Below are 21,908 nucleotides of genomic sequence, written 5' to 3' on the forward strand. Positions count from 1 at the left end.
AAGATTTGTCAACAAGTGACAATTATAGAAATAAGGCCTGCGAGAAGCATAGTGAGACTATTTGTAAGAAACAAAAGAACCTTCCGACTAACAAGTTCTTTTTTGTACTTCGAACAAAAAAAAGAAAGTTCTCTTTAGCCAAAAACATGTCCTTTAGCCTAAAAGTCATACAAGTTATATTCCTTTTAAAACTTTACGCCGAAACAAATGAAACCTTAATAAAAAAAATGACTTACGGTTAGAGTCGTAAGCCCTTGCCAAGGTTTTTGTTTGTCTTTTAACTCTGGACTCTTCTAAAAATGAGTGCTTGTATTCCCGTTTAAAATCATCTAGTGTAAAATTTCCTTGGGACTCCTTCACAGGATCCTGGCTTAGCCTGGAGGATTTGAATTCCATTCTCGCAAAAACTGATAAAAATGGTTGCCCTCCTTTTCTATAGTAGGCACGGGTACCTTTCTAAATAGAAATAAGCTGAGCAATTTCAGATTCGTTGGAAATCCATTTACTTGGGACAAACAAATAGCGAGACTAGGTCGGTCAGCTAATATTAGTCTATTAGAGAGAGAGATAACGATAGGGGTGTAGCCAATATAAAATGGAGACTCTTCTTCTCCAATATATATATATAGCTGTTAGACCTATCAAAGAAAATCCATGGGGAACACGTGTCCGCCCATATCAGAAAGAATTTCCACAATAATGAAATGCAGCAATGGGTGCCTTCAATGTGGTGGCAAGTGTCAAATTCAATCATTCTGATTTTTATATCTAAATTGTTAACTTGTATACTTTTTCTCCATAAAAGTCAAACCCATTATACTACTAAGAGTCTTTAGAAAAAGAGGTCGTGCGGTAAATTTATGAGAGAAATTAAGGCGAATTAAGGTGTTACACACCAAAACTAGTAGATCTAATATTTTGGATTTTATCTCGCCAGTGAATCTTGAAGCAATATCTGGGAGCGTGTCAATTGCTGCTTTCCAAATTCCAATTGAACCTCTCAGTACTCGAGCATGCCAAGAGATGGTAGCCCCGAGACAAGGTCTTGAGCTTCACCGCCACTGCTATTCAGCCTTTGAGCTGCATGTGGGCTGAAGGATTCAACTGCTTGCTCTCCCATTTTATGAACATCCTCCGGTGAAAGTATCTTGATATACCAAACATTATTGACAAACGCCCTGCACAAAGGTTAAGAGTAGTGAATGCACAGAAAATAGGTCATGTCAGAGGCTGTTCTGTTGTATATCATTTAAAAGCGACTCCTTACATACATACATACATACATAAAACCAAAAGGCAAAGTGCAATAAAATAAAATAAAGTTGATAAACAAATTTAGCAACGCATCACTTGAAATCCTTAAACCACTTTTCTCAAAGTGGCCTTGAGAAAACTTAATAAGCTCATCAGAATGCAGTGACAAACACAAGAAACTTCAGCTCAGTGCTCCGTAAACACCATGGGGATGATTTAAATTTTACAAAGCATCTAAAAACTCATTGTTAAAGCCAGTTTTACCTTGGCTTCACAAGGAAACATGCGAAAGGGGTAAAGGGAAAAAGGGGCCTCATTTGTAATTTCAAAGCAGTCAGAAGAACACCCAACAAGACATAAAACCCGTTTCCAAGCATTTAAATCCATTTGAGGCTAAAATGAAAAATTGAGAGAGAAGACTCCAGAAAATATCTAATCAATTTGCTATTTGTTATTGTAGCCAGTACACTTACTCCCATGGGTCGTCTCCAAGGAGAAGCACATCATTCTCCCTGTCAACAAATACAAGCTGCCAGCCTGATCTACGAGGGTCTTCTAACTTCCCCTCAATTCCAAACATCTGAGCCAGTTCCTCTCGCAGCTCATTATAGCTGCTGAACCGGGAGATGTCTAGTGAACGCCCAACGGACCCTGATTTATAAACCTAAACAAAAACAGAGTATCATCTGGCCATGACTATTAAGCAAGCAATAGTAGTAATAAATTGAAAGACCCTAATAGCTTCCAGCTCATACCTTGACAAAAGTCCGAGATTGGGTTGGTGGGTCTACCTGCCCAGCACTCCGCAACAACTCAGAGTCTTGCACAGAACCATACAAAGAATTCTGAAATCCAGAATCCCCTAATGGCATTGAGGACACATCGGCATCAACTGAAGTAGCAAAAGTAGGAACTGTGGCAGGGAGTAGAAGTCCAGAAGAGTCAATAGTAACACCAAAAAGAGTAGGATTCTGGGAATCAGAATTACAATTTTCTGGCTCTTCAGTAACATCTTTCCCAGGATATGTTGAGTGTGACATTGAGTTGGCAAAAGCATTGACCTGTGAATGTGTGTACTTAGAAGCCCAGGATTGTTGGGGTAACGGCTCAGCTAGCATAGACTGACCAACTCTGGAGAAGTTCAAAAAGTTGCCACCCCCTTCAGGACAAAATGAACTGACCATATTCTGTCTAGGGCTGATAGAACCTGAGAACTTTGTGCTTGGGTCCATGAAGTCTGCTTTAGCAAAAGAAGGCACATTTGACTGCAGTCCCTGATGCAGCTGATCGCTTCTACTATGAAGCATATTCTGATAGGCATGTTGCTGTTGCTGTTGCCGTGCCTGTTCCTCTTGTTGGTTGTTAAGTGGTTGCTGTATAAGGTGCTGGGGCATGTTCTGTGTTAAAACTTGGGTTTGTGCCTGCAGGATGTTATGAGGGACGGCTTGGTTAATTGCTTGTTGCTGTTGCTGCTGCTGCTGCTGCAAGAGTGAAGTATGGCTCTCTCGCTGTTGAATATACTGGAAGGGCTGCTGAAATTGCATAATTTGTTGTCGTAGGAGATCTCCACTTCCTAGGTTCTGCATTCCAGCAGCCAGCATGGCTTGGTACTGCTGATTATGATCATTTCCAATCAGTGTTGGGTCCATTCTCTGCTGCATCCAGGGGAACAAACCCATTCCTTGAAAATTAAGGGAGTGCAGACCATGCTCTCCGGTTCCCCCCCTTACCCACATCAACCCATTAGCTCCTTCGTCCCTGTTATCTGTACCAAGACCATAGTGAAAAAATAAACAATGATAAAGATCCAAAACAACGTTGCTAGGGATTACCATTTACTACTAGTATGTACACAAAAAGCAGGTGTATATAACAAAAAATTATTAAAAAAAAATTGAGAAGAAAAACATAGAGGTAGGCAAAACCACAAATATATGCATAATATATATATATATATATATATATGAAGAAGACATATATTATCTGCCGTTTGTAATATAAAGAACAAACTAGTATATGGACAAAGCTACATTTAGGGCAAGCAGCAAGAGGGGGATTTTGACGAGGTTGTATCTGAATTGCACTCCTGTAACGATCCACCCCCAATGACACAATATTGTTCACTTTTTTACTCTCCTGAACCAGAATTCCTAGAAAGTCACCCATCCTGGTACTACTCGCTTAACTGCGGAGTTCAAATAAGTTCATAGCCATCGCGTTGTGTCAAGAAGGGTACAAATATACATATAAGCACATACTTATTCTCATACCCAGATAATGTGAGACGTCACAATCAACCCCTCTTGGGACCCAGCATTCCCGCTGGCAACCCTCATGGTATCACCCAATTCTTGGCGTCCAAGCGAGTGCCCACTAGCGACACTCATAGGCTTGTGCACGCTTCCCCCATCTCAGGCTGGGCAATGACTCTGATACCATTTGAAACGACCCACCCCTACGACACAATATTGTCCGCTTTTGGCTCCCCCGAACCAAACTTCCCAGAAGGTTACCCATCCTAGTACAACTCTCGCAGAAGCACGCTTAACAATCTTGTGACGTCCCACAATGTCTGGGTATGGGAATAGGTATGTGCTTATATGTATATTCGCACCCTTCTTGACACAAACGCGTTTTAAATCCTTGATAGCCATGAACCTATCAAAACTCTGCAGTTAAGCGTGCTTCTGCGAGAGTAGTACCAAAATGAATGATCTACTAGGAAGTTTGGTTCAGGGGAGTCAAAAAGCAAACAATATTATGTTGTTGGGGGGGTGGGCCGTTACAAATGGTATTAGAGCCACCTAGTAACGTCAGACCATGTGGTACTGGAGCATCGCATGACGTAGCTCTGACAAGGAAGTTAGGGGTTTAAGGGAGGGAGTTTGTAACACCTCGATCCAATATTGAGAAGAGATGAATAGCTCACATAGAGTGAGTAGTTTATAAAGATATCCAAGGGTGCTAAGGCCCACATTGCCTAGTTACTAGGTGAAACCGGGTTTTATAATGAAATTATAGGAAAGCTTCAAATTGACTAGTCCTTTTGAGGTGATGGCGCAAATCTGGCTAGTACTTTTCCTCAGGTTGTTACATCTCCAGTAAACTCCTACTTTGAAATTTTTTTGATGAACCCTCGAGAAAGCGTAGACTTCATCTTTCTTCTAATAGCACATCAAGTAAATAGGGATACCGAACCACTTCATCTGACAAGACTTCTAACTGAATCTAAGGTTCCATCATATATCTCAAGTTCTTTACCTGCATCTTGAACAAAATTGAAATTCAATACAAGATTCTCTAGACATGCAATTGGGATATAAAAGATTGGAACATGGTACATAACAATTATGCATACTAATCTCATACAAATAGCATACAAATAACTTGAAATAAAACATCTTGATGCAAGAGCTAAATGGCCTTGTTTATCATATTTACATGTTAAAACCATATTAACGAATAATTTTGGACATTAGAAATGTACCGTGCCAGAAAAAAGAACCTACTTAGTAAAGTTTTTAAATAGAATTCTTAAAACCTCATTTGGCTTGAACAAAATAGAATACAACCTTTTCTTTTCTTTTTTGATAAGTAAGAAACCAATTTCATTAAAAAAGCGTAAAGCGCCCCTTGGTACACTAGAGTAACATATGACTTGAGCCATTATAATGCATACCCAGGGGGAAAGTATGTAATGTGTGTTTGGCCCCATAATTTCACAGGCCACACACAAAGGATCCCGTTTGGGAGTGCACTTGAAAAAAATGGCAATTTCAAAATCTGAAAAAATCAACGTTTTTGTGTAGTAGGCAAAGGGGTGCATTTTTAAAAACACAATTTTAAAGACTGAACCACGACTTTACCAAACAATTAACTGCGTTTTTAAAAATTGCATTTTCATTAACTGCATTTTGAAACCACTATTTTTTCAAACCGCAGGTTTTGAAACCACTATTTTTCAAACAGCAGGTTTTGAAACCCCTAAACCAAACGGACACTTAAACTGAGATCTTAAACCCCCTTCTTATTTAGCTGTGAAACATAGCCTAAACCCATAAAAGAACATTTTGTGCGTCTTGTTTTGATGCGATCAGTGACTCTAGCAATCAGATGGTGTCAGTCACCAGAAAGTGGCCATCGATCAGTGGCCAGAGACCGAACTGCACCTACACCAGCTACTATAGGTGAGGTGCAATTCTGCTGGTGGGTTCGGCTGGGTTTCGGTTTTTGTTCAATCCCGTGACCCGCTTAGGCCATCATATTGCTAGCCCAAATTTTTATCCTAACCACTCCACGCTATCCACATATCTAAGCATGCTCTTTGAGTTCAATCCACCTCCCAATCAACTTGATCCCACGATGCCACCCTTCACAGCAACTAGGGCCCCACCCATTCCTTTGACGACTCATTTTTGGCTCCAATTGAATCATCACCATCACCTCCATCATTTTTTATCAGCAAAATCCAATAATCCTACCCAAGTCTTTTACGAATCCATTACTTCCAATTATGATCTCAAACTTATTCCCAATAAGACCTTGTATAGCCAAAGTCAAAGCCAAATCGTACGTCCATCCCCAAAGATACCAAATGGTTGAAACCTCATCTTGGTCTGGGTCAAACCCAGAGATATTATTCTCAAGTTATTGTATAGGCAATGGTTTCAATATTACCACCAAGTCAGCTCACCTAATTGTCCTCATCAACTCGCAAGAGAATACAATTTGGCTTGTCTATGCTTTGATAGCATGTGTCAAAGTCATACAACAAAACAACCTCAACCTAACCAACCCCAAACCACTCCATCCTCATAAACATCCATCACCACGACATGAACCACCACAAGCCCTCAAAAACTATAATCAAACAGCACCCAATCAATACTTCTATGAAAAAGGCCATAAACAAACAAAATCAATGGGCCAAAACAATAGAAGCAAGAAGTTTTAGAAGGAAAATAAAGATCTAAAAGCACACCTAAAAAGAGGGAGCAATAGATCCCAGCAACAGAAAAACCAAAAGTGGTGGCAGTCAGAAAAAAAATTCTAGTGGTTCAAAAGCGAGGGACAGAGTGGCTCAACGACTACAATGGAAATAACGTAAGGGAAAGTGAGAAAAAGAAACTGAAAATGAAAGTCGAGGTTTGGTTAGGGCCAACTATGTTGATGAGGGTTTCAAAAACAGGTAGTAAACTGGGTTTTTGTTGAGCATGGTCAGATCGGGTTTCATCAGACCACTAACCTCAATAATGAATGACTAACCCAACAGGTGTGGATTTCTTGACATTCGAAACTGCACCAAAAAGGCAGACTATCAGAAACCATCTCCTATTAACTTAAGCTTTTGAGATAAGTAATAATTTAACATGGTATCAAAACAAAGGTCCTGAGTTCGAATCGTAACTCCACAGTTTACTCTCAATTTCAATTAAAATATTCACGAGTTGTCAGATCCTATATGTGAGGGGAAGTATTAAAATATTAATTAAATGATTAATTAAAATTTCACATTTCCTATTACCTTAAGCTTTTGAGATAAGTGATAATTAAAAATTGTTGACCCCAAATTTAGTTGCTAAGATTTGGCATTTTAAACAACTAAGAAGAAGAGTTTGACCTCATTCATATCCTAAAGGAAAAAGGAAAGATAAAAAAATAAAAATGAAAACTTCGTCATTAAAATAATTACGTTAATATTAAAAATGATAAATACCAAGCAAAGATGAGACCCCAGGATGCCAAGGGCGTTTTAGTCTGAGGGGAAACAACGACGGATACATGGGAAAAGTTGTTAAGGGTTCAATTTCCCACAAAGATACCCTTGGCTGCCTCTCACCTGCTGTTGACTCGTCCCAACCAACCTATACATGAAGGATGAAAGATAAATCAATAAAATTGGCAAGTCACAACAAATGATGACAAAAGCATGTGTGCTACCTGATACAGAAAAATATGATTTATTAGTGTTATTCACTCTGTAAGAAAATTTTACAAAAAATCTTCATCCACATATTCTCCGGACATTACATTAGCACATAATAAGTAAACCTAATAACTTGCAATTTTGTTAACAGAGAATCACGGAGAATTGACAAAAGAAACATTAAATACATGAGTTTTAATCATTAAAATACAGCCTTAAGGTTCAGGATGGATGGACTATGTATTAGTTAGAATGTAATATACACAAGACCGGACTCAGGCACCTCCAAGGGCAGCCTTTTTTACTTGGTCTGCTGCACTAGGAAAGATCCTTACTGTGGATAATCTTAGGAAGAGGCATTTGATCATTGTAGACAGATGCTGTTTATGTAAGAGAGACGGGGAATCTGTGGATCACATTCTTCTACATTGCGACGTGGCGTCAACTCTGTGGAATAACATATTCTCTCGGTTTGGCATTTCTTGGGTAATGCCTAGAAGAGTGATAGACCTATTGGCAGGCTGGTGGAAGTCGGGGAGACCTCTGAGTGCTACAATTTGGAAGATGGTTCCTATTTGCATTTTTTGGTGCGTGTGGAAAGAAAGGAATCGAAGGTGTTTTGAAAACTTGGAGGGTTCCCTGGAGGAGGTGTTAAGAGTCTTTTTTACTTACTTTGTATAATTGGTCGATGGCCTTTTTGTACCCTATTTCAGTCAGCTATGCTGATTTTTTTGTTCGTTTTTCTCTTTCTAGTTAGGTGTTTCCTTTTGTATACGTCCAGTGTACTAAGGGGCGCCTTACGCTTTCAATAAGACTATTATTACTTATCAAAAAGAATGTAATATACACAAGACATATTGGAGAAGGGAACTTGCACGAATTATCCCACTTTTGCTTTGAATGTGATCCAGAATGTCTACATATTAATCCCCTCAACCCTCATACTTTTCGGTGTTCCACATGCCTTTTTTTATTCTTTCATAATGAATTTCTCTGTTTCTCTATTTTCTTCAAATATATTGCAAAAGAAGTAAGACCCACCCAACAGGAGTGGATACACAAAGTGACCCTGCCTTGGAGGGTTCTTCATCATCAAAAAGTAGTAGGACCTACCCATATAAAACTCCACTTATTGATAATTTTGAATAGCGTGTAGGACCAATTGTCACACATTCTCTATACAACAGAATCATTAGTTATACAGAGAGTTTTAATCATTAAAATGCAGCCACAAGTGTTTGCAGTTATACAAGACAGGATAGATGGGTGTACTATTGGTTCAATCTTACATACACAAGACATAAAGGACATGGAAAATTGTAAAAATTATGCCCTTTTTTGCTTTACAAATGATACAGAGTATAACCACGTATTACTCGCTTCTTACAAATAGTGCTTTTAAGCATTCCTATGTGTCTTCTTTCATACCTATTTAATTCTCTCTCTCTCTCTCTCTCTCTCTCTCTCTCTCACACACACACACACACACACACACACTAATTATGGGAAAACTTCACTTACCCCCCATGTGTTTAGGCACTTTTGCAATCGTATCCTCTAAGTTTGAAAAGTTGCAATGTCGGGTCGCCATGTTTGGAAACTTTGCAATGTCACCCCTACCGTTAGGATTTTGGGTTAAATCAAACAGTTACTAAGTTAAATGTCCCTTATACTCCTATAAAAATTATAAAATTACAAAATTACCCTAATTAAATAATTAATTAAAAAAAAAGGGCAAACCCACGGCCAGTCGTGGGTCACCAACGTTCAAAGAATCAAATTCAGAGAACTAGGTTTTCTTGTTCAACGTTCAAAGAATATGAGGAAAATGAAACTAGAGCAAAGACACTAACAAGAGAGAAGGAAAATGGGTTTCACCTTCATTGTTGCAAACACTCAGACCAGACCTATGGCTGGCTGTGTGTCAGCAGTGGACTGTGGAGCAAATTATCAAATTTTTTGTTTTTTTAAAAAAAAGAGTATTTTGGGTATTTTGGCATCCTCCGTTAGGATTTAATAGAAAATCCTAATGAAGGGGTGACATTGCAAAGTTTTCAAACATGACAACCCGACATTGCAACTTTTTAAACTTTGATGGTACGATAGCAAAAGTGCCTAAACAGTAAACATCGCCCGGGGGGGGGGGGTAAGTGAAGTTTTCCCTCTCTCCAAGTAAATCATGTAACATGAAACAAATATACTTTATAATTCTATTTCATTATTTTCTCTAGCAAGAGAGATATTTCACAGTTAATGTTTTATATAAACCTCAAAAACATATGCATAGATAGATATGTGTTTGTGTTTATGTATGTGTGTCCAAATGACAAAATAATTCCTAACCTTTCAAATCCACACATGCGATGAGTTGAACCCTCGAACTCCAAAAAGTAGACTAGACTATAAACCCTTCAATTATACAAACAAACAAATTGTCCTATAAATCCTTTATTGGACTACAAACATATGCTTTGTTTTGTAAAATATCTTCGCAAAAGAACAAAAAAAAAAGTAAATGTTGAATGAATGGAGCAGCTATATCTTTGCTAACATATCCTTTATTTTGTGAAATAACTTAGACAATTGATCCAATTCTTTTTTTTGATAAGTAACAAAATTCACAATTGATCCAATTCTTCTTAATTCAACATTTTGATTTTAGCCAAAATTGAAGTTCAATATTGTTGCATGCCTCCAATTCTCCTTTCTTTTTCTTTATCAATATTTTAATTGTAGATATTTTTTATTTAACAATATATTAGTTGTTGAGAAAAAAAAAAGTTATATTCGGTGCTCCAATTAGTAAACAATAAGCGTCTGAATCCAAACTACTAAAAGAAAATTGATTATACCAAAATTTCCACTAGATTTCAACCATTCAATAAACATATCTTTGATTTGGGATTCAGGGTAGCCTGATTCCATACGCTAACATTTACACTACAATCTATTACCAACACAAGTGAATTTCATCTATAGTAAATACCAGGTGATTCGTGAATTACTCTATGTGCAGTCCTTATCACTTTGCATTGGTGATGCATAAGCTTATTTGATTCATTCAGGATGAGATCCCATGATATATTTTTTTCGCGGAAGATATTGAGTTTGGTGATGAGACTAGAGCAAGAGTTAACTCCAAGATGGAAACTTGGAGGAATACTTTAGATTCCATAGGTTTTAGGTTGATTAGGACCAAAACCAAGTATATTTTTTCTTGGGGTGCAAGTTTAGTAAAAATTGAAATAGGAATTGAGAGACGGTCAAAATTTGATGGTCAATAGATACCAAAGAATGATTACTTCAAGTTTCTTGAATCAATGATTCATAAGGATGGGGAGATTGAGGATGTGGCTCATGTAACACGAACAGGATGGGTGAAGTGGAGAAGTGCATCAGGAGTACCTTTAATCATAGAATACCTATCAAGTTGAAGAGTAAATTCTATAGGACTGATATAAAATCAGCTCTATTCAATGGTATGGAATTTTGGGCTATTAAGAAGCAAATGTTCATGAGTTGAATGTGGCGAAATGAGAATGTAAGGATGAATAAGTGGATATACTAGGAAAGATAAGTAATAAAATCATACTTTCAAAGGCAGTGGCGACTCTTATCAAGAAAAGAAAAAAAAAAAAAAATCGCTCAAGATGGTTTGGCCATGCGCAATGAAAATTGATTATATATATAGGAAGGTCTAAAATAACATGAGTAGTAGTAAAGAAAGATGTTAAATACGGTGACAAAGGTATGTTTCGAATAAAATAGGAAAAAACATGTGGCCAACCGTGATTAATAGTTGAGGACCTCCTATAGCCTCCCAATTTCATAGAAATTAAAGCTTAGGGGAGTTTACAAGAAATCAAGTGAAAGTGGAATTATCACATCATTTACAATACTTGATAGAAAAAAATTGCAACAAGCAGAGCCTATTAAAATCGGTGACAAGCAAAGCTAGATAAATACACTAACAAAATTTTTTTCTAACATTCTTCTTTTCAAAATTACATTTCCTAACAGCAAACCTGGAAAGAAATCTGCGAAGAATTCTTTCCCTCCCAAATGCACAAGACAAACATGCAACATTGTAATGGTGAATACACGCATGCCATGAGAAAAGCTCAAGTACCTTAACAGATCGCCAATTAGAACTTGGCCAACGAACAGGATCCAGATCACTTATTCCAGTTATCGTGCCCATGTACCTGAAAAAAAAGGAAAAAAAAAAAAAAAAAGTGAAGAGATTTACACATCTGAACAAAGGTGCATATAACATAACCAGAGGCAGAAGCCCCAAGCTGCCACACTATTGAGAGATAAAGAACAAGCATTTAGCTTGCACTTTCTCTGGTACGCCACCCATAACCGAAACCTACCCACCATCAATAACACCAACATGCTAAAAAAAACTGTTTACTAGTGTTCGTTTACCACAGTATTTGCTTGTAGGATATCATTATTTGGTGACTGAGGAGTTGTAGAGGCCATTGCTCCAACAACCACAGTTCATAAAGATGATGAAAGTGACGTTTGAAAGGTAAAAGTGGAAAAAGGAAAGTACTAAGAGAAGGAGTGATTTTAATATTAATAAAAATTTAAAACAAAGTCATCATCTACTTTGTCTGGCAAGATGTTTTGCTAGGGAAAGCAGAATAGGCAGCCTTTTACCTCCAACTTCCATCCATTTTGATAGCCTCTAGTTTCCCTCCTCTCTCCCCAATGCTTTTCTTATCCTATCTGTATCAAGTCTCCTTCATGAGGCGAAATATCATGGTGGTCGAGTGGTGTTGTATGTGCAAGAAGAGTGAGGAATCCATTGACCACCTCTTACTTCACTGTGATGTTGCACGAGATATATGGAGCTATTTTCTTATTTTGTTTGGGGTGGAGTGGCTTACGCTACGACGGGCATTGGATTTGTTGATTAGCTGGGGCAATTCGTTGGGAGGTGGTCAAGTTAAGCAGATTTGGAAGCATGTTCCTTCATGTGTAATGTGAGGTCTTTGGCGTGAGAAGAATGCTCGGCACTTTGAAGATGTAGAAACGCCAGAGTTAGAGTTGCGTCGAAATGTGCTTAACACTTTATTTTTATGGGTCTCGGCTCATTGTAGCCCAAGTTGTGTTACTTTTGCAGAGTTTTTTAATTCATGCTCTTCTGTTTCCTCCTTTTATAGGCACTTTTATATACTTCCTGTGTATTAGGGTTGCGCCCCTCTGCGCTTTTTTAATGATATGACATTATTTATCCAAAAAAAATAAGTCTTCTACATGAACTTACCTTTGCCTCAAACATAATTTTTATGCACTGACACAATCGGCCAGCCATCTTGAAGTTTCTTTTGCTTCACCGTGTAAATGATTGCTCAAATTACTGTCCAACAAAATGTTCTTACTAATATCAATCTCTTCTACCAGCTCCATTCAACTTCTACCACTTCCCCCCCAAACTACCACCTTATTCTTACATCTCCAAAATATAACTTGCGCCCATAAACTACCAAAATATTTCAAGTTCTCCTTCATCAAATCCAAACTTATTTTGTATGGAAAACGTCACATGCCTAGCATGTTTGCCAAAGATATTTTAGAGTTACCAATTTGCCCCACTTTAAGAGTCCAAAATTATGATATTGCCCACATTTTAGAGTTACTAAATTGCCCCTATTTTATTATTATTATTATTATTCACTGTTTGGATCAAATCACATGATAAACTATTGACCAAAAAAACAAAAAATACGAATCTTATATAACGTAATAGTGATGGAGAAAGTTAATTAATAATGGCATTCAAGCTTATACATGGCATTCAATCTTGATTTTGCCTGTTTTGAGAGAAAGACACAGAGGGAGTTGAAAACAACCATTTCCCATTCTCTTAGCTCTCTAATTCCCAACTCAAATCGCATTTTTATATGCATTCTACTAAATTTCTGATTCTGACTTTGACAAAATTCCAAAACTATGGAAGACGAAAGAGACAAGAACAGGTCTAAGGCCTGTCCTTGTGTGTGCGCATGTGAGAGAGATTCTAATTTGACAGCCACAAATTTATAGAACAAATTGATTGAAAAAACACTAATACTGAAATATGCCAAAATATAGAGTCGGGTCAGCCAGTAGACTCTATATTACTTCTTCCCAAAAAAAAAGGGGGGGGGGGGGGGGGGGGGGGGGGGGGATTGAAACAAAGTTTTACCAGCCAATAGTGCAAGATCTACACTATCTACTGAAAAACACAAATTATCCTTGTTATGAGAGTGGTTATGTTTTGCATCGTTTGTGTGTTTTCAAACTGAAGAGACATATCAAGCTTTTGTGAGAGAACCTACTCCTAGTTGCAGAAGAGGAAGAGAACCTACTCCTACTAGCAGAAGTAGAATCGGTTGTATATGGAACAAAAGAAGAGACATTTTTTGAAGCAAAGAGGGCTTGTGAATTTAAACCTACATAAGAGGAAGAGAAGAGTACCAGCCAGGCAAACAGACTTGTGACTGAAAAAGTGAAAACCTTCAAATGGGTGAATCTGTGAAATAAGAATAGAGGGACTTTCTATTATTCTTACTCTTTTTTCCTTTTTTGGGCTAATTATTTCATTCATGGTTAATTATTTATTTATTTTTGTTTTTCAACAACTGGCTCTGGCTTGTTGCAGTTATTGTCGTCATCACAACAACACACATGTTGTCTTGTTAAGATGGGAAAGTTAAAGCCAGTGTTGAGGTGACAGTCACTAGCACTCCTCTTTTGGCTACCCAGTCAACAAAATACCTTGACTAAAATGTGGTAAAAATTCATATGCCACCTGAACCCAAGTAATCTGTGATGGAAATACTGCATCCACATCATGACTAATTTGAGTTACCCTCTTAATTCGAGCAGTAACAAGAAACACTACTTATGTGACAGAACGCCACACAGTAACTAAGAAACTCATCAAATGCCTTCCCAGATATGAAGTTATAACCCATAAAATGCAACAAACTAATAAAAGTGACACAAAACATCATCACATGAAGACTAGCATGTCATGAAACAATTAACTACTATATTACCTTCTGACACTTGATTCTTCAGTCTCAAAAAGCATCCGGAATCGCATCCCAACTGATACACGTGTGTGATATATTGCTTTACCATATTTTGAAAGGGGCACAACAAACTCAGACGGACAAGCCCTGCACATAATTGAAAAGGCAAAGCAGCGAGCATTACAGAGGAAAAGACCAACAAAAAAAAAAGAAAGAGAGAGAGAGACTTTGAGAACCGTGAGCCACCTCGGGTTATAGAAAACAGTAAAACAGCTATTGGTTGCTGCAGCATGAGCAGCAGCAGCTAGGAGTCCAATGTGCATGCTATCACTCGATAAAACAGACGACGGCATCACAGTTTGCGGTCGAATGGCACGCCGAATTCCCAAAAGAAGCTGATTTTTCTCATTCCTGGTCATGGTAATTACCCAAAAGAATAAAAACTCAGGATTCCCACGCATCAAACAAAAATCATCGCATGAATGAAGTATAGGAATATTCACCAGATAAAGAGAACAGAATCCCCTGCAACAAGTCTTTTGGCACTAACAAACACACTCCAGCCTGTAGTAAGAAGATGCCGTTTCGGCTGTCCTGCAAGATGAGCAAGAAATAGGAAGTGTCAGTTTGTTCAGAATAGCACTGGTTACACAATTTAACACCCTCAGCATAGATACTGCATAAACTAGGAGTGCAGTTAAGTTGTTTTTTTTTTTTAATAAGTAATCGAATTCCATTAAAACCAAAGGGCGCACCCAAGTACACGGGACATTCAAGAGAAACAACTAACCAGGAAAGAAAAAAAAGAGAGAGAGAGAGAGAGAAAAGAAAGAAAGATAAAAAAATAAAAAATAAAAAAAGATAAAAAGCTAGAAATAATGAAAACTAGGAATATGGAAACTATCATAAGCAGCCATCCAATGGAAAAGGGAGTTAAAGGAAAAGGCCTTTAACTCCACCACCGTCTTTTCTCTATCTTCAAAACTTCGGTCATTTCTCTCTCTAAATGCACCACATCAAGCATAGCGGAATCATCTTTTAGAGAGCTTCACTCAGCGGACTACCAAACTTCCCTCTCAAACACCAAACCGAACAATCCAAAAATAGAGTTCCATAAAGCACTAGCTAATTCGCAATGGAGTAAATGATAGTAGACGGTTTCTACACTATTCTTACACAAACAACATCAATCAATCACAATCATATGCTACTTCCTTAAATTATCCAAAATGAAGATCTTATCTAAAGCGGTCGTCCAAGCAAAGAAAGCCACTATTGAAGGGACCTTACTCCACCAAATACACCTCCAAGGGAAAGAGGAGCTATCAAGGGGGATTAAGACATTACAAAACAAGCTAACCTCGCCCTCTCTTGGAGGGGGGAGGGGGTCTAGTAAAGCTTGTCGACGCCATCCTATCTCAAACTAATGGAGTACAACTAATCGAAGAACAAAGTAAAGAATTCCAACTCCCAATCATGAGCTTCTCTAACAAAATTAATGTTCCACTGATGAGAGAGCCTTTAGAAAATTGAAGATTATTTGTCACAGAAGCATCCCTAAGGCAAGGAATCCTAAACAGCTATGAAAATGCTCCCTTAAGGGGCAGCACCCCACACCAAACGCCATGCCAAAAACTAACCTTAGAGTTGCCCCCTGACTTGAATCTGGTAAAACTAGAAAACTTTTCACAACCTCTCCTAATGAATTTCTCCGACACCACCCACCCCACTATCTCCTATATTTACTCTTCACCCATACCTCCCCACAGAAAATCCCGCTGTAATTTCTCAATTCGGTTAGCTACACTCGCCGAGAGAGGAAACAAAGACATAAAATAGGCAAATTAGACAATGTGCTCTTAAATAACCGCTTCCAACTAGCCAAAAGACATTCAATCCTCTCTCAATAATGCCATCTCAAATAGATTTGGCTTTGAAAGATGCACTCAAAGGAAGACCTAGTTACTTCATAGGCAAAGAGGAGAAACGAAAAAGGTTTTGGGCAGCCATCAAATCACCCAATTTGCAAAGTGAATCCATTAGGATACCAAATGTAACAACATTTGGCCACAAGCTATCAAACCTTGCACCCCAAAATTATAGTAAGCCTTCTACATTATTGACATTACCAGCAGGAACCAATCCTTAGCCAAATTAATCTTCAAACTCGGGACAGCTTCAAAACATAAGAACAAACAACGTAAAAGATGAAGGTGATTTGGGTTAGTCACACAAAAAATTAAAGTGTCATCCGCAAACAAGAAAAGAGAGATATCAATCCCACCACATCATACCCCGTCCCCACAAAAACACCAGGCAACATGTCTACAATCACTGCAGTAGAGATCATCTTACCCAACACCTTCATAACAATAACGAACAACAATGGGGACAAAGGGTCTCCCTATCTCAGGCCACAAGAACTACTAAAAAAAGGGGAGGGAGTGCCATACACCAAACCAAGGAAATACCATGAGCAATCCAAGTACACCATTTCCCCCCTAAAACCACCCTTCCTCATCAAGTACAACAAAAAATCCCAATTGACGTGATCATAAGATTTTTCTATATCCAATTTGCAAAGCACACCCAACTCATCTGATCTAATTCTACTATCAAGACATTCATTAGCAATGAGAATGAAATCTAGAATCAGCTTACCCTGAATAAAAGCGTTTTGATACTTATAGATAATATTCTCCAATGCTATTTTTAGCCTGTTAGCTAGAACTTTGGCAATGATCTTGTAAAGGCCACAACTAGACCAATCGGACAATAATCCTTAAGATCAATAGCCCCTAGAACCTTCGGAATGAGAGCAATGAAAGTGGTGTTTAGACTCCTTTCAAACTTGCCTCTAGCATGGAAGTCATGAAAGACCTTCATAATATATTCCTTCAAAACATCCCAGCAAGCTTGGAAGAAAGCCAAGGAGAAGTCGTCAAGGCCCGGGGCCTAATCACTGTTCATAGCTTTCACAATCTCCCAAACCTCTCCTTCCTCAAACGCTCTCTCCAACCAATTGGCCTCAACCTCACCAATTTATATAATCATTTATAATTATTTATAATTGAAGTCAAAAGAAAGGCCATCTGACTTGGGCCACCAACTGAACTGCTCGGCAAACAAGTTATTATAAAATTGCACAATGTACTCTCTGATTTCACCCTGGTAGGTAGAGATTTACCCATCAACTAACAAAGATTCGACAGAGTTATTTCTTTTATTAGAATTGGTCATTTGGTGAAAAAAAAAACTGTGCATTTGTCACCCTCCCTTAACCAAAAGGCCATAGATTTTAGCCTCCAACTCACCTCCTTCATGAGAGTGGATCTCTCCAAATCACTTATGACTTTCGCCTTCCTCCCTCTCTCCTCATCACATAAGGACCTCTCTTCTTCAACAGTTTCAAGACCTCGTAACTCATCTCAAAGAAGCTTGTTCTACCTCTTTACATTGCCAAACACCTCCTCATTCTAGCGAACAACACTACAAGTTGTAAACTCCAGCTCAATTTCCTGAAAACAAACAATATCTACCTTCCATTCTCTAAGTATATTCCTAACCTTTAGGTGTTTATTCCTATCATTCAATCATCTCACGTTCCATGATAACAATTTAGGCTTCATTAATAATTGAAAAACCCCTACCCTTACCTTTACCATGGCTTGAACTACCACATTTAGAGTCATAATTCATGGAGCATGCCAAACGTTTTATCTCCTTGTTACCTTTGTTTACGAACTTTGAGCTAGAAGCCAAGTCCTTGTGGCAGCGGCCCAATTCAATGGCTGTCTATAAAGCCATGAATTGCTCCTCATAACCCTCACATGAAAGCCCCACAACGCGATAGATCTCCATCACTCTTTGCAAAACCCAGTCTGAATACTCCAACCCTAAGCAAATATATTTCCCAAACACAATAGGGGTCATGACTTTAGAGGAGTGCAAACCATAGCCTCCTCCCTATTGTAAAGATCCACATCCAGAAGAGGTCACGACACGCTGACAAGCTAACTACTCCCTACTGCACAACCCAGCTCCATCCCATCCATCGCAGACAGAGTGTTCCCAACCGCCTTGCCTACAATAACATTGGCCTCCCTCAAATACCCAAAAGAATAGCAAGGTGAAAAGGAGCAAGGTCCGGAGAAGAGATTAGAATTCACTCTTTGACAACTGACTCCCTCTCGATCAACCTAGAAACTGCTCCAACATCAACAAGGCCTGATTGACTAGCAAAACCAACGGGCCCTGAGTCAAAATCCGCATCACCCAAACTATCAGCCGTACTCAAAACACGAGCCGCTTCTACAAGAACCGCAACAACACCATTTACACCACACGGGTCGGGCAAAGCTTAGGTAGCATTTTGAACATGCCATACTTCATTTTACCCTCAACCCCATAACAAATTTGACACTAGATTTTGATAATAGAAAGCATCAAAAGACTTGATACCGATCGACACATGACTTCAATGCATTCATGTTGATGAACAAACCTCTTAACATAACTGCTTGTTGATGATATATCAAGACAATTACTAAGATATTATAGATAAACATATTATCTAATGATAATAACCAAGAATTAATGTATCATGTCAGACCAGGCACGAAGATACGGAGAAGTAGCTCTGGAGCATAAAAATACTAGTGCACTTTCTTATAGAATCTTAGCCTTCAGCAAATAGCAGTGTAACATTTCTCTTATCAGAGTGTAACATCAATGAATAGATCTTTTTTTCTTTATCTGACAAATACCTTTAATAAACAATAATTCATATCTACCTCGAAAAATATGCCTAAACTTCCACTCGACATCATGGAGATCCTTTGCGATAAGTTCCTGAGCTGGTGGCTGCTGTGAGAAATCCTGCAGGGCAAAAAGAAAGGGAAACTGCAACAGCATCCCACTTAGAGTCAAAATAAAAAGAATGTAAAGTAGCACACTCTACCAATGGAGGGAAAACTTTCTCAGCCGCACGACGAGGAACAGAGAAACCTCCATGGGTACTAGTATCACTCGCTGTCAATGTCTTGCAAAAATAATTGGTGGGCTGCTTGCTTGGAATCCCCAATTCCATAGGGAGAAATGTATCCTTTTGCTCGTCCTATGTGTATCATTGAGAAAGAAAAATTGCAATTCCATCCAGAAGACATTACAAAAGACTATAAGGGGGAAAAAAAAGTTTAAAAAATGACTCAAGAACATTAAAAGAGTCAGGAATACCGGCGTCAAAGGCTGCAATGTCATTTGAGCATATACTTCATCCGTTTCCACATCTGCCTGAAATTCCACAAATAATCTATTTGTAACTAAAAATTCCAATTCGGACTCTTACTTTTTTTAATGAGATACAGCTAGGGTCTCAATTAATATAATTTCACAACCCAGAGAAATAAAAAGGAAAAAAAGAAAAGAACACACATGCATTGTGACATTGTGGAGTTGACAAACCAACTGGGGAGACAAGCTCGGGTAATTGGGGATGTGCCCATCAACTTCTTTGTTAGTAGTGGCAGCAACCTACAGCAACAACAACAACTACCAACTTCATTTCACATTTCAGTTCATCTCCCCTAAATCATACTACTACTACTACGTTAGATTACATGTATAATAAAAACAAATTGGTTTAAGTAACAAACATTCGCAAATTTAGTAATACAATAAGTATAGTATGACAGAGTGTTCAGAACAGAAATTTAATTAAATTTTAATTCAAAAGAAGACAGTTAAGGGAGGGAAATAAGAAAGAGAAGCAACCTGCTCGCTATGACCCTGAGGAAAGTAGACAACACGAGTCCCCGGCGTTGGTAGGGACACCAGTGGTCCAGCACATGCATGCCATAGCTCCGAATTTAGGCACTTCTTCTCTCCTCCTCCTCCAATGACAAAATTTTAAACAAAACTTAACAATAAAAAAAGAAATAACAGTAGGAATAAAAAATAGGAGCATGAAAATGACATAAAAATTAAAATATCTGTATACTAAAATTAATAAAGAAGAAGAAGAAGAAGAAGAAGAAGAAAGATACGAGATGGAATGATAGATACCTTCATGATCCAACCGACTCAAACCCGATGTTGACAGCTTCATATCAAAGCTTTTCCTTTGTCTTTTTTTTTGTTTTGTTTTTTACCCTTCTTTTTTTTTTTTTTGTAATTACAGAGGGAGATGTGTATAACCCTAACCCTCACTCATACCTACCAAAAACTAGTTTACAAAAAAAAAAAAAAAATGAAAAAAAAAAAAAAAAAGAGAGAGAGAGAACTCTAAAGTTAAGGAGTACAACAACAAGCGTCACTATGCTACCTCAAGCCATTGCTCTGCTTCTATTTACCAATTCATGCCATACTCACAGATGGCGATCTCTGCACAGTACCACGAGAATTAAAGCTAAAGATTTCAGAGAAGAGAAGAGAGAGGCATTTCCGTAATTTCACGCAAATTGGAACCCCAAAAGGAAAGGATCCGTCACTCCACTACTCATAAACAAACAACAGAGCACGTCGCTCGAGACCGCAGCCATGAAAGAGAGAGCTCAGCTAAGAAAGAAAGAAATAAAGGAAACAGAATCACTGGCCGTTGAACGAACGATAGGCCCTATCACTATCGACTGAGATTTAACAGTCAGAGTGAAATTGAAAGAAGAAACTCATAGTAGTACATAAGCGAGAGAAAAAAGGAAAGCTGTGTGCTCCTTTCCCTCTCTTATAAAGGGGGGTCCCGACCAAGCTGGAGCTGAGAGAGCGAGTCCGAAATAGCTGCGACGAAACTGCAATCTGGGCCGTTCGGAGATCCGTACTAGTGAATCTGTGACCGTCCGCTCGGGAGTGATGTGACAGCAGGCATGTGCCACCATCCTTCCAGTGGTCCTTGTCAGAGTACGGATTATGTTTTAAAAAGAGAATAAAAAAAATAAAAATTGCATAGAGAGACACAGGAAGAGAGCGTGTCATCGGAAAGAGAAGAAGATGATGAGGAGAGAGAGAAAGAGAGATACGACTCTCTCTTTCTCTTCACTTTCTTTTTTTCTTCTTTTTTTTTTTTCTTCTTTTTTTTTTTTTTAAGGAAGATGCTACTCGAATCAAGGTTTTAAATTTTTTTTTTTATTTTTTTTTAACTCAAACTTGAGAAAAGGTTACAAAGGGTCCTTTCCACTTCTAAAATGTACAAAGAAAAGAATTGAAAAATGAGTGAGAATGCTTTCAAACACTTAATTCGAAGTGGCCCATTTGACGATATGGTATGCACAAAAATTGGTACATCTAAAAGACTTCAAGGCAGCCCAGCTGGTGAAGAGGTGAAGCTGCTTGTTGATGTCGGCAAGAGCTTGAGAAGAGGCACATTCAGTGAAGGTGAGAGGAGTCTTCCAAATAATGTTTGAAAGGTACAACCTTAAGAGCTACCATATTGTTGCCAAAAGAATGCCTCCTTGTTATGGCATGTACGGATACAAACCATTCGGTTATTAATCTTTAATAACAGTCAATAACCGCTAATCGAATAACTAAAAAAAAAAAAAAAATTATAAATAACCGCAATCGGATAACCAGGTATCTCAGTTGCAATTACCGGTTATAAAGTTTTAGAAAATCGATTAACAACCGAGTAACCGATAACCGATTTATATACATTAAACAAAAATATGAGACAACATCTACTTTGTTGTCATGTTCATAATGTG

General features: G+C 38.2%; 1 protein-coding gene across 2 annotated transcripts; it reads right to left on the reverse strand.

Annotated features, from left to right (window-relative positions):
* Window positions 1-721: 721 nt before the first annotated feature.
* LOC133859141 (auxin response factor 8) lies at window positions 722-21,085 on the reverse strand. Of its 2 annotated transcripts, XM_062294461.1 has the most exons (14): window positions 20,275-21,077; window positions 19,984-20,102; window positions 19,645-19,743; window positions 19,447-19,503; window positions 19,172-19,327; window positions 19,005-19,089; window positions 14,715-14,805; window positions 14,458-14,622; window positions 14,236-14,358; window positions 11,310-11,385; window positions 6,971-7,118; window positions 2,010-3,019; window positions 1,728-1,918; window positions 722-1,178 (listed from the first exon to the last, which is right to left on the reverse strand). In XM_062294461.1, the coding sequence occupies exons 1-14, from the start codon at window positions 20,315-20,317 to the stop codon at window positions 1,001-1,003; spliced, it is 2,541 nt and encodes an 846-aa protein (XP_062150445.1). In that variant the 5' UTR covers window positions 20,318-21,077; the 3' UTR covers window positions 722-1,000. The 2 variants fall into 2 exon arrangements, with proteins under 2 accessions (XP_062150445.1, XP_062150444.1); XM_062294460.1 differs by having other exon boundaries at window positions 14,236-14,622; window positions 20,275-21,085.
* Window positions 21,086-21,908: the final 823 nt, after the last annotated feature.

This window comes from Alnus glutinosa, chromosome 2 (assembly GCF_958979055.1).
Source record: "Alnus glutinosa chromosome 2, dhAlnGlut1.1, whole genome shotgun sequence".
Taxonomy (NCBI): domain Eukaryota; kingdom Viridiplantae; phylum Streptophyta; class Magnoliopsida; order Fagales; family Betulaceae; genus Alnus; species Alnus glutinosa.